The sequence below is a fragment of the Babylonia areolata genome, chromosome 18, assembly GCF_041734735.1.
Source record: "Babylonia areolata isolate BAREFJ2019XMU chromosome 18, ASM4173473v1, whole genome shotgun sequence".
NCBI lineage: Eukaryota > Metazoa > Mollusca > Gastropoda > Neogastropoda > Buccinidae > Babylonia > Babylonia areolata.
Genome location: NC_134893.1, coordinates 29,929,206 through 29,943,767, shown reverse-complemented (window position 1 = coordinate 29,943,767; position 14,562 = coordinate 29,929,206). Strand labels below are relative to the sequence as shown.

General features: G+C 42.1%; 1 protein-coding gene across 4 annotated transcripts in view; it reads right to left on the bottom strand.

The window, feature by feature from the left end:
- Positions 1-1,793: 1,793 nt before the first annotated feature.
- The window catches only part of LOC143292637 (sodium-independent sulfate anion transporter-like), a 61,203-nt gene continuing 48,434 nt past the window's right edge, over positions 1,794-14,562 (bottom strand). For 3 of the 4 annotated variants that reach the window (XM_076603118.1, XM_076603122.1, XM_076603121.1), the window contains exons 10-20: positions 14,283-14,355; positions 13,224-13,274; positions 12,938-12,998; positions 12,362-12,417; positions 11,230-11,370; positions 7,351-7,409; positions 6,825-6,896; positions 6,123-6,293; positions 4,845-4,910; positions 4,353-4,446; positions 1,794-2,682 (exon numbers count right to left, since the gene is read on the bottom strand). In XM_076603118.1, the coding sequence (XP_076459233.1) occupies positions 2,633-2,682; positions 4,353-4,446; positions 4,845-4,910; positions 6,123-6,293; positions 6,825-6,896; positions 7,351-7,409; positions 11,230-11,370; positions 12,362-12,417; positions 12,938-12,998; positions 13,224-13,274; positions 14,283-14,355 (894 nt within the window). In that variant the 3' untranslated portion in view covers positions 1,794-2,632. The remainder of the gene's footprint in view (positions 2,683-4,352; positions 4,447-4,844; positions 4,911-6,122; positions 6,294-6,824; positions 6,897-7,350; positions 7,410-11,229; positions 11,371-12,361; positions 12,418-12,937; positions 12,999-13,223; positions 13,275-14,282; positions 14,356-14,562) is intronic. The other variant, XM_076603120.1, reaches the window with a different exon arrangement.

The following is a 14,562-nucleotide window of genomic DNA, read 5'->3' as shown; positions in this document are numbered from 1 at the left end:
TCCATGTCTTAAAACATCAACAACAGTGTTCACTCAACAACAAAATCAATCACTTTTCATCGAAACACAGTATCGGGTAATACATGCTTTGTTTTCTGCATTTAGCGGACTGGTCATAAGTATTTTTTTGAGAGTGACCTGCCCATGGATAATGTCAAGCAGCAGGAACGAACAGCTCTGTCATAAAATAATATTTTTCAACTACTATGGTTCTTTTTTTTCAACATCATAAGTTTTTTTCCTATTCATCTCAGTTTTGGTGACATGAAATCAGAGTTTTTACGCAGCGTATTCGGTATGAGAGTGCTACAAGATCCATTCTTGCATCAAACTGCGTTCATGGATGTACTTAAGCCATTGTACTGGTGGCCTCTTTAGGAGCCGTGCTCTCCTACCAGAATTTTATACACCACTATTAACACAAAGCATCCCCATCCTCTTCTGAATGATAATACTCAAACGTATGCATTAACACTCTAACAAAATGTCTTCAATCACCAATACGTGTGACAGGACATAAACAAAATTCCTCCTCCTCCTCCTAAGTATTTCTGCTCCCTAACCCACAAAAGAATTAGCTGCAGGCTTTGTGATCGACTGACTGCGAAATGGTTGGGAAGGTTTTGTTTATTCCTGTATGGCAATAGCATTTTGCTATTTTTCATCATGACATATGCCAGAAAATGCCCACTTGTTCTGTCACTAATTTGGTCAATGAAAAATATACTGCATTCTAGTACGAAAATTACTGGAGTAGCTATGCCAAAAAGACATACATATAGATTTGAGAGGGAAAAAAAGAAGAAAAATACATAAAGTATTAATATATATATATATATATATATATATATATGTATATATATATATATATATATATATATATATATATATATATATATATATATATATATGGAGTGATGACCTTGAGGTAACACATCCGCCTAGGAAGCGAGAGAATCTGAGCACGCTGGTTTGAATCACAGCTTAGCCGCCGATATTTTCTCCCCCTCCACTAGATCTTGAGTGGTGGTCTGGACGCTAGTCATTTGGATGAGATGATAAACCGAGGTCCCGTGTGCAGCATGCACTTAACGCACATAAGAGAACCCATGGCACAAAAGGGTTGTTCCTGGCAAAATTCTGTAGAAAAATCTACTTCAATAGGAAAAACAAATAAAACTGCACGCAGGAAAAAATGCACAAAAAAAAGGGTGGCATTGTAGTGTAGCGACACACTCTCCCTGGGGAGAAGCCTGAATTTCACACAGAGAAATCTGTTGTGATAAAAAAAAATACAAATACAAATATACAGAAACACACCTCACTAGCACCACCCTAGAACAAAAAAAACAATAATAAAAAAAAGAAAGCATGAAAGACAGATCAAACCAAAATTTTCATATAAGATAAAGGAGTAAGTTGGTAGGAGAACAAAAAAGAACTATTAAAAAATAAATAAATATGTATTCATAAATTCCCAGCATGAAAGACTTGTCCAACCTGAATTTCCATATCTGACACCAAAAAGCCCAGTACCTTACAAAATCTGGGTCCTTAATGTCAGCAGCAACCAGTAAGGACATATATTCCAACACTCTCATCCTTTGAACAGACACTCCAATCCTTTGAACATGAATTCCAATCTTCTGAATGAGCATGTAGCAATTAGCAATGGCATCACAGCTCAGACAGACCTGGGACCACACACACACACCGTCTCTCTCCTCACACACACACCTCTTTCTACACACACACCTCTTTCTACACACACACACACACCTCTTTCTACACACACACACACACACACAGTCTTTTCTTTTAATCATCTTATATCACTGATAGTGAAAAGACGCTAAACTAAAGAACGAACGAACACACACACACATTATGTCCTTTCTCCAAACAAGAAAAGAATCGCAGAATGTCTTGCTATGTACAACTAACCATTGATGCAGGCAAGGCAGCAGTGAGTCAGGATTGTACTTGAAAAGGTCACACTCTTGAGACAGACATACAGAACAAGTGACACTGTCAAGACAAACACCTGGACACAAACACTTGGAGCAGGTAACACCATCACACCTGGGGCAGGTAACACTGTCTAAATGAACACCTGGAGCAGGTAACATTGTTGAGACAATACCTGGAGCAGTGTAACACTGTTGAGACGAACACCTGGAGCAGGTAACACACTGTCTAGACACACACCTGGAGCAGTGAAACACTGCCTGGACATACATCTGAAGCAGGAAACACACTGTCTAGACACACACCTGAAGCAGTGAAACACTGCCTGGACATACATCTGAAGCAGGTAACACACTGTCTAGACACACACCTGGAACCATGAATCACTGTCTAGACAATCATCTGGAGCAGGTAACACTGTTGAGACGGACACTTGCAGCAAGTAACACACTGTCTAGATATACACCTGGAGCAGTGAAACACTGTCTTGATGTACATCTGAAGCAGGTAACACTGTTCAGACGGCCATAAGGAGCAGTGTATAACACCTGTTGAGATGTACAACTGCACCAGGAAACAGTTCAAACATACACCTGGAGCAGTGTAACACTGCATAGATGTACACCCCGGAGCAGTGTGACACCGTAGAGACGTACACCTGTATCTATTCCAGGTGGACTGCAAAGGGCTTGTCTTCTCCGTCTGCATGCTCTGCTGAAACAAACAGAAAGCCAGCAGGTTTGTTTCAGGTGGTGGTGTTTATTTTACATTATCATGATTTTACTATGTCAACCAGGCAAAAAACAAAACAAAACATCCACCAAAAGATCAACACCTTACCACATTTTACTGACAACAGAGTGGAGCAGTGGCCTAGTGATGACACGCCCAACAAGGAAGCCAGTGTGGACAGGTTTAAGTCCCAAAAACAGACCATTATTTTTACTCCCTTTCCACTAGACATTGAGTGGTTGTCTGGGTATTAAGTCTTGGATGAGACAAAAAGCAGAGGTCCTGTGTGCAACATGCACTTAAGTTAATGCATGCAAAAAGAATCCACAGCAACAACCCTGTCATGAAACAAATACACCTGCAGACAGGAAAAATTATGAACTAAAAAGTGTGCCTCTGCACTGTAGCAATGCACTCTCCCAAAGGACAGGAGCCCTAATTTCACAGAACAATAAGCTGCTACAAAAGGTATCAAAATGCAATACTTTACAATACTAGGTGTTTCACATTGTAAGGCACATTTTTCAAACTATAAATAACAAAAAAGTCACCTTGGGGAGGTGCCAGAGGGATTTTTTAAAACTTAAGCACAGCCGTACATCGAAATCCAAAAACGATGGGCGCAATAGCTGAGTGGTTAAAGCACTGGACTTTCAATCTGAGGGTCCCGGGTTTGAATCTCGTTAACGGCAGCTGGTGGGTAAAGGGTGGAGATTTTTCCGATCTCCCAGGTCAACATATGTGCAGATCTGCTTTTGCCTGAACCCCCTTCATGTGTACACGCAAGCAGAAGATCAAATACGTGCATTAAAGATCCCGTAATCCATGTCAGCGTTTGGTGGGTTATGTAAACAAGAACATACCCTGCATACACACCCCTGAAAACAGAGTATGGCTGTCTACATGGCGGGGTAAAAACGGCCCACTCGTGTATATGCGAGTGAATGTGAGTTGCAGCCAACGAATGAACAAGAAGAAGAAGATACCAAAACACCAAACAAAACAGACAAGAAGACCTTCATTTATCTGTATTGCTCACTGCCCAACTGACCAATCAGGACCATGCCAGGGCTGACAAACTGTAAATATCCATCCCATAGAACATGAAAAAAACAACAGAACACATCTGGAAAAAAAAAAAAAGCCACAAATACAATCACATCCATGCAAATAAACTGAGGACGTGCCTGTAGAACTGACCATTCAATCAATTTTTCAATCAAAAAAGAAAGAAAAAAGGACCTTAACATTAATATGATTATAAATATTACACAAAATTGTATATAAAAACAAGCATACAAAACAAAACAAAAATATGCCAACAGGCAACTCACATCCCAGATGCAAAAAAGAATACAACACAGTAAAAATTCCCAATCATCAAGAGCACAAAGAGAGATTAAAAAATATTCAAAACTTCTCAGAAAAAATACAGGTGCATGGGGCCAGCAAGGCAGAAAGAAAAGAAAGAAGAGACAACAGAAAAAAAAATGGAAAAGACAGAAACAAAGACAGAGACAGAAAAGAGGACGTTACTAGACTTGAGTTTCCAGAAGGTGTGTGGGAGGGGACATTACTTATACTGAAAGAACCCCTGGCATCCCCAACGCCAGTGTGTAAGATGACAAAAGAGAAGTACAAAGGCAGGTTACCTTGGGTACGGAGGTACTCTAAGGCCTCTTCCACACTGCTGTAAATCTTGAGATCCGGAATGTCTTCCTTCACTAGCCAGTTGGTCACCTGCAGCTGTGACCAGCACACACATCAGTTTGGTGCACACACACACACACACACACACACACACAATCACCGTCAGCTTCTATAAAGTCATATCTTCACACACACACACACACACACACCACCGTCAGCTTCTATAAAGTCGTATCTTCACACACACACACACACAAACACACACACACACCAAAGATGATGACTATGATGAAAATCATGATAACTATGGCAATGAAGACAGCAGCACCAGTGCCAATCACTACAGTGTTTACTGCAATGTTTGTGTCAGCCAGCCACACTGCTGTTAAATCTTCATCACCATGACGGTGATGATGGTGAGGATGTCAATGACTGATGAAGGTGGTGGTGGTAACGGTATGGTTGTGGTGTTGGGAACAGTGCAGAATACTTACATTGGTTTGGCAGAGTACGATGCAGACCCCTTTGCGTCTTCCTTCCAGTATCATGCTTCGCATGCCCTGAAAACACACACACCCGCACACACACATACACAATTAAATTTTTCATTGTTATGCTAAATCATGTCACTTTAAAGAATGATCTTGCTTCCTTTCATTTCCAGAAATAAAAACACAAAAAGCATTTGTCTCCCAAAATATGCAAACATCCTCATCCTTAATCCACTTACCATGCTGTTTTTTTCAAGATCACAAGATCATTTATTGTCCTTAAAAGGAGATGCCTGGTGTGGTGGAACACAGTCAAATCATATACTGTACAAATATAGACATACATAAGCCATTCAGCTGATTTGCATATGCTCAGAATCACACAATCTCAGCTGCATCAAATATCCATGCACCCGCCATCAGTCTCCATTCCACACTCGTTACAAGAAATTACTAAAAACATGTAAAACGACCTTCAAATATAAACAAGTAGGTTACAATAATAAATAAGCCTGTAAATCAAGGAGAATTTATAACATAAATGAATAATTGAATAATCAAATACATAAATAATGGCAACAACAATAACAATACATTAATAATAGCAACAACAATAACAATAACAGTAATACTAATAATGATGATGATGATAATAATAATAACAACAATGGTACTACTTCTGCTACTACTATTACCGCCACCACCACTACTACTACTACTAATGATAATAATGAATTAATGAATAAATCAAGACTCATTGTCCTTACAGCTACAAACATAATTCATTTTCCCTTTTTCTGGAAATTTTCTGCAACATACAGATCAGCAAAATTAGCAGCAGTGAAAGGGTTGATCCCTACTTCTGACACGCATGACCTCAGAACAATTATCACCACGGCCCCAACACACAGATCCCCATTCCAGGGTGGGCAGAGGTGTAACAGTCTGTCATGTCAGACAATGACTATCATCAGAATAGCAGAGGAGGCAACTGCTGTCCTGACTATCTGGGCTTGAATCTGATCACAGTGGGGAGTGTCTTGCCCAAGTTACAGCCCCATCCTCTCAGCCGAGTTGGTGTTGAGATGGTCCCCATAGGCCATCTAGCCCCCATGGCTACAGCACTAAGAGCTAGTGCAATCTTCCCTCTTTGTTTGACAGTCAGTCAATCACACACACAAAAAACCCTAAACCGAAGACGACTTCCGATTGCAGTTGAGAAACCATTGACCATACAGCCCTCAGTTTGCCACTGGCCCAAGTGTGAGCTTATGCACGTACATGCAGACTGGAGTAGTCCAGCCCTGATATATGGACCATGTCCAGAATGACCGCCTTGGGGGTGTCGTTGTCAAAGGCCATGGCCATGACCTTGGCCTCGATGTACTCGATGGCCGGGAAGAACAAGCCCTGGTCTGGCTGGATGATCACCAGGTTCTGCTGCACCTTCACCTGCACATGCACACACTTGTGTCAGTCACTGCAGGCCTGTGGGGAGAAATTGTGTGTGTGTGTGTGTGTGTGTGTGTGTGTGTGTGTGTGTCTGTGAATGAGTGAGTGTGTGAAACAGAGAGAGTAAGTAAGGGTGTGTGTGTGTGTCTGAGAAAGAGTGAGTGAGTGTGCATGAGTAGTGAAGAAGACAGTGTGTACCTGTGTGTGAGAATGAGTGTGTCTGTGTGAGAGAGAGAGAGTGAGAGTGAGAGAGAGAGAGAGAGAGAGAGAGAGAGAGAGAGAGAGAGTGTGTGTGAGTGAATGAGTAAGAAAAAGTGTATGGTTGTGTCTGAGAGAGAGTGTGAGTGAGTGAGAGTGACTGTGTCTGTGAGGGAAAGCGTGCACACTAGACAGTGTGTGTGTGTGCACGCGTGTGCGTGTATGCATGTGTGCATGCGTGCGTGCATGTGGGTGTGTGTGGGTGTTGTGTGCATGCATATGCATGCATGCATGAATGTGTGTGAAGGGCTGTGGATGAGAAAGGCCGCTCACCTTCAGCTGGGGTCTGGCCATGGGGTAGAGGAGCAGCAGCAAAGACACAGCTATACCTATCAGGATCCCATACTGCACACAGCAAAGACACAGCTATACCTATCAGGATCCCATACTGCACACAGCAAAGACACAGCTATACCTATCAGGATCCCATACTGCACACAGCAAAGACACAGCTATACCTATCAGGATCCTATACTGCACACAGCAAAGACACAAAGAGAGCAGCAAAGAGTTTTTTGACATACTGCATATGCCTGTACAAGGATTTCTTTCTTAAATCCAATGCACTGATGACCGGCTGTCAATCCATGTAATTTGTCCCCAAGACACCAGAGCGAGAGACTTACAGAGAGAGCAAGACAGAGAGAGACGCAGAAAGAGAGTCAGAGAGAGATTGACAGAGAGAGAGAGACAGACAGAGAGACACAGAGAGAGACACAGAGAGAGAGAGACAGACAGATAGACAGAGAGAGAGATGAAAATAATCAGAAGAAACGTGATGGAGAGGTGTACAGTTTACCTCGATCCCCACACACAGAGAGCCCACCAAGGTGACGAGGTGGATGAAGAAATCCCACTCTGAAACACACGGTCATGAAGTGCACATCATGACATGCACGGAAGGAAGAATCTGTCTACAATCTGTGCACACATGCACTCATACACCTGAACAATCTCCAAACCTCTATCCACCCGCTTCAGTTAACCCTTTGAGCCCTTAGTTCCTGAACAATTTTAACCCTTCTGCCTGAGCTCCTGAGCCAAAATTTGCAAATAATTGGTATTTAATGTGTCATGGCAGATATAAAAAGTGTGCCCTGACCACCGCTTTACCGGTGGTAGAGAAAAATGACATAATGCCTAGCCACCGGTTGAGTGGTGCGTAAACACCTGTGTCGTGTTTTGCTATTGGTTGACTTATATTGAAATTGATCTTTTTTATCCAAAGCACATGCACAAAACACAGTGAAAAGGCGTGGCCATGTTGGTACTATGTTCGCTGACATCAGAATATAACGGTTTTTCTGATTGGCTCTTCAATATAAGTCAACCAATAGCAAAACACGACACAAGTGTTTACGCACTGCTCAACGGGTGGCTAGGCATTATGTCATTTTTCTCTACCACCGGTAAAGCGGTGGTCAGGACTCAAAGGGTTAAAGGTCCCATGGCCTATCATGGCCGGCCATAGGTGCAATGAATTCACATCCACTGTCTAGGGCTCAGCACAGGAAGGCAGAGTCCAATCCTTTTCCCCTGCCATGTGACTCTTCCCTGACACAAGTCAGGCGACCATTCACACCTGGGTGAAGTGAGGAAAATCAGAGTTAACTGCCTTTCCCAAGGACGTGATACCATTCTGAAATGGGGCCTCAAACGCTGATCACTGGAAAACTTGAACCAGGAAATTATACCAAACAGTACAAAAGTATGAGTTTTAAGAGGGCGTCAAAGAGTGCTGACAGATCATTACTTGCTTTACCATGTCAGATGTCGGACCTATCCATAAACCCAGCTCACAGGTTAGGCCTTGTGAGCCACAAAGTGCTGCAGGAATGAAAGAAATGAAAAAACAGATATATCTCTCTCTATCATATAAAGCTCTGTCTGTCTGTCTGTCTCTCTCATGCACACATGCATGCATGCACACACGCACGCACACAGAAGGTTTCACTTGGCAAATATTAGCACATGCCTACATACATATACACACATTACATAATTTCCACAGCCATAAATGACACTGGCATACATTTGTGAAGCTACACTCACACCCAGGTTCCACAATCTACACACACACACACACAATCACTTACTTTCTCCACTGTAATCAACACTGACTGTCAACTAATGACAGTAACAAGTAATGTCACTAACAACTAGTGACAGTAACAACAGTAACACAGATACAACAAGGATAATCACTGACTGTTAACTAATGACAGAAACAACTATATGAAAAACAACTTATGACAGTAATAACTATAACTATTATGATGCAGCAAGAATCACCACTGTCATCTAATGACAGGAAAAACCAATGACCAATGACAACTATAACAACAAAGATGCAGCAAGGATCACCACTGACCATCAACTAATGACATTAACAACTAATGACAGTAACAACTATAACAAAGAAGATACAGCGAGGACCACCACTAAATGTCAGCTGATCATAGTAACAGATAACGACAGTAACAACTACAACAATAAAGATACTGTGAGGACCACCACTAACTGTCAGCTAATAATAGTAACAACCAATGACAGTAACCACTACAACAATAATGATGCTGTGAGGACCACCACTAACTGTCAGCTAATGACAGTAACAACTCATATCAGTAGCTGCTAATGACAGAAACAAATAATGATGGTGACAATAATATGACAGAAACAACTAATGATACTAACAACTAACGATAGTAATAACTACAACAACACAGATACAGCCAGGACCACCACTGACAAGACTGTCAGCTTATAACAGTATCAATTAATGACAGTAACAATTACAACAAAGAAGACACGGGCAGGACCACAACTAACTGTCAACTAATGATGTCAACAACTAATGACAACAACATCTACAGCAATAGAGATGCTGTGAGGACCACTGCTGTCAGCTAGTAACAGTAGCAACTAATTAGTAGAAACTAAAGACAGTAACAAATACAACAAAGAAGACACAGCTAGGACTACCACTAACTGTCAACTAATGATATTAACAACTAATGGCAGCAACAACTGCAACAATAAAGATGCTGCGAGGACCACCACTGTCAGCTAATAATAGTAACAACTAATGACAGTAACAACTAATGATATCAACAACCACAACAACGCAGACACAGCCAGGACCACCACTGACTGTCAACTTATGAAAGTAACAACTAATAACAGTAACAACCAATGACAATAACAACTAATGACAGCGACAGCTAACAACAGCAACAAACACAACAATGCAGACACAGCGAGGGCCACCACTAACTGTCAGCTGACGGCAGTATCAACTAACGACAGTAACAACCAATGACAGTAACAACTAACAACAGTAACAACCAATGACAGTAACAACCACAACAAAGCAGACACAGCCAGGACCACCACTGACTGTCAATAGTAGTAACAACTAATGACAGTAACAACTATATGAAAGTAACAACTAATAACAGTATAACTATATGACAGTCCACACCCAGTGGGACTTGCAGTCACTAATGGACCGCTTCTCCCAGGCCTGCAAAGATTTCGGTCTGACCATTAGTCTCAAGAAGACAAATGTCCTAGGCCAAGACACACCATCTCCACCAGCCATCACCATTGATTACTACGAGCTTGATGCCATCCATCAATTCACTTACCTTGGATCCACCATCACCGACAACCTCTCCCTTGACACCGAGATCGACAAGAGGATCGGGAAGGCAGCCACAACGCTAGCCCTCCTCACACAAAGAGTGTGGACAAATCCCAAGCTGACCACAAAGACAAGGATGGCTGTATACAATGCCTGTGTCCTCAGCACCTTGCTGTACGGCAGTGAGGCGTGGACCACAAATGCTCGTCAGCAGAAAAGGCTCAATACCTTCCACCTGAGAAGCCTACGGCACATGCTCGACATCTCCTGGCAAGACAAGGTGACAAACACCGAAGTCCTGACTCGCGCTGGCCTCCGGACCATGTATACATGCTGAGACAGCGTCGGCTGCGCTGGCTGGGCCACGTTCACCGCATGGAAGATGGTCACATCCCAAAAGACATCCTTTATGGAGAGCTCGCCATGGGGCAGAGAAGCATCGGCCACCCACAGCTGAGATACAAAGACGTTTGCAAACGTGACATGAAGGCACTTGAGATCAACACTGAGTCCTGGGAGGACCTTGCAGATGACCACAACAGATGGAGAAGCACTCTCAAGAATCAGCTACAGATTGGTGAGGACAAACTGTCAGCTGCTGCAGCAGAAAAGCAAGCTCACAGAAAGGGGACGGCAGCCAACAGACCAACATCAGCTTACACATGTGACTGCTGCGACAGAGACCGTCTCTCTCGCATCGGTCTCTACAGTCACAGGCGACGCTGCTTGATCCAAGTAGACATTAGGTCGGATATACTCTATCCATGGTCAGCCATGACCGAAGGAAGCCTACTATATGACAGTAACAACTAATGATAGTAACAGCTATATGAAAGTAACAACTAATAACAGTATAACTATATGACAGTAACAACTAAGGACAGTAACAACTTATGACAGTAACAACCACAACGCAGACACAGTCAGGACCACCACTGACTGTCAACTAATGACAGTAACAACTAATGACAGTAACAAATAATGACAGCAACAAACAGCAACAACGTAAACACAGCCAGGACCACCACTGACTGTCAGTGCGCCACAGGATGAGGACGATCTTGTAGTCGACCATCTGCATGACAGCCATGATGATGACGGCAGCCAGCGCTGACTTGGGGATGTAGTAACAGTATGGCACCAGGAACGCCAGCACCAGGAGTATCAGGGAACCTGCCGCCATCACCCACACACCATTACTACAGTGACAGACGGACACAATAGCTGAATGGTTAAAGTGCTGGACTTTCAATCTGAGGGTCCTGGGTTCAAATCTCGGTAACGGCACCTGATGGGTAAATGGTGGAGATTTTTCCTATCTCCCAGGTCAACATATGTGCAGACCTGCTTGTGCCTGAACCCCCTTCATGTGTATACGCAAGCAGAAGATCAAATATGCACTTAAAGATCCTGTAATCCAGGTCATCATTTGGTGGGTTATGGAAACAAGAACATACCCAGCATGCACACCCCTGAAAATGGAGTATGGCTGCCTACATAGCTGGGTAAAAGCAGTCATACACGTAAAAGCCCACTCGTGTAGGTCATACGAGTGAACGTGGGAGTTGCAGTCTACAAAGACGACGACGACTACAATGACATATACTTCTTCCTTACTGTGTGGTTGGGTGTGATGTGTGGGTGAGTGTAGGTGAACTTTTGTATAGGAATATTGGTGATGAAGGTCCTTTATTTGTATGTGAAAAAATTTCAATATTTTTGCTGAATTTCTTCTTGTGAATCGTGATATCTCTTTTTATAAAGGAGATGTTTTAATTTCATTTTATCATAATTGCAGCAGTGGTATGTCTCTATATAAGTGAGATGTTTTAGTTTCACTTTATCATACCTGCAGTAGTGGTGATCAAAGACAATTTTCTAATTATAAAGTTGACAGTAAAGACAAACGAACATGCAGACCTGCTCGAGATTTATTTCCCTTGTGTGTGTACACCCATGTGCAAGATAAAACACGCAGATTTCAAATCCCGTGATCCATGTTAGCGTTTGTTAAGTTATGGAACCAGAAACATACCCAACATGAACCCCCGAAAATCAGAATATGGCTGCCTACATGGCAGGCTAAAAATTGTCAAAAAAAAAAAAAAAAAAAAAAAAAAATCCTCTTGCGGGTACAAGTGAAATGTGAGAATTGTAATCTGACCTGTGAAAAGCCCACTTGCTGGAGTTCTAACTCCACTCTGAGAGTTCACAGCAGTTCTGAAAGTGAAAGTCAGCACGCACAATTTACATACATGCATAAGAAAGCAAATTATATGACCATTATTACTGCCATAATAAGAAACGTTGAAAATGAAAAAAATATTCTATAAGCCATCATAACTTTTTTAATCAAAATAGTTTAATGAAGACATACACATATATCTATTCTTTTTTCCTCCATCATCAGTGTGTGTTTTGCCTTTTTAAAGTTTGGATTTCAAAATAAACAAATAATACCTTCATCCAAAAAGAGTTTCCATTTACACACAAAGACACACACACATGCACGCACGCGCATGTGCACACACACACGCATGCACGCACACACACGCATGCACACACACACACACGCACGCGCACACACACACACACGCGCGCGCACACACACACACACACACACACTTCTTCACATCTTCCACTTGTCTTGTTGCTCACTCTCTGTCCCTCTCTGCTGACAGACATAAAGATCACCGATTCACTTCACCAAAAACAAGACAACTGCACACAGACAGGATACCTGGAGAAGCTGCCTGTGATTGGATAGGAGTGAACAAAGGAACTGAAGATGTTGGCAGCACCTGCAAAACGAAACTCACCTATAATTTCATTTTTCACAACTCACTTTCCTCCCCTCTCCCCCTCCTTCGACCCCCCACCCCCACCCCTCTCACACACACACACAATACAAACAAATACACACAAGCACACACGCGCAAGCACACATACACAAGTCATAGCACACAATCGTAAATAGTACACAATCAAAAATACAACCAACAATTTCTGAAACTATCAAAACTCACCTATAGCTATCAGCTCCTGAGTGGGATCTATCTTATAGTTGTTCACCCGTGCTGCAGGACACACACCAAAACATTTTGTGATGAATTTAGTGACAAAAAATGTCAATCATAAAAATGATAACACCAATTATAACCTACAAAACAATCAAGGAAAATACCTAATGGTAACAAATACATTCTGCTATAAGGTACTTCTCATCTGAGAAAACCAGTCAAGATAAATAATATGACCTATGCGTATGTGAGGTTAATGAAAAAAGAAAAGAACTGGGGATTTCTGACTGATCTACAGCCATGTGTATGTGCGTATATGTAATTACATATTCAAGTGTTTGTGCATGTTTGAAGAAGCGTTTGAACATGTTTGTTCACAGGTGTCTGGCAGAGCCACCAGAGGGTTTGTCGCCATGGACTTCCTTCTCAATGATGCTCAGATCTGAGGAACTAACAATCATCTATGCACGTTTGAAGAAACGTTTCAACATGCACATGCACAGGAAGGTAGGTGTGTGTGTATATGTATGTATGTGTGTGTGTGTGTGTGTGTGTGTGTGTGTGTGTGTGTGTGCATTTGTCTATGTGTGTGGATACATGTATTACCTCTGTGTGTGTGTGTGTGTGTGTGTGTGTGTGTGTGTGTGTGCGTGCACGTGCGCACGCATGCGTGTGTGTTTGTCTGTCTATGTGTGTGTGGATACATGTAATATCTGTTGCTTTTTTTGTGCACTAGTAAAAGTATACCTGTGCTATAGGTAAGAATATAAATTGATTAAACAAAAAAACATAATGATTGAGATGAACTGCACAAACGTGCACACAGAGATGCACACACACACACACACACACACACCTGTGCACATATATGTTAACGCTTCTTCACACACACACACACACACACACCTGTGCACATATATGTTGAAACGCTTCTTCACACACACACACACACACATAGAGTACATATGTCTAGTCACGACCATTCTGATCATGGAGATGCTTGCGCAACCTATGTAATATGACCATAATACAGAATAGAATGATAGACCAGAAAATGTTACTCACCAAAAGCTTTCCCAATGGCTATAGATTCCACCAGCCCCAGGAAGGGAACAATGATGAATCCCACTCCAATGTTCTGCACACCCACACACAACTCATTTGTGTGCAGTTCATCTCTTTCACTGCTGACATATTTTGCTATGCTGAATTGTGAAGAAAAAAACCCCCAGAAAAATGGGAAACTTGTGCTATAAATGACAGTTCAGTCATACCTTAATAAGAAAAAAGTATGTATTCCCATGCTGCATTTCTACGACCAGCAGTCTCAGAAATAACCATCTTT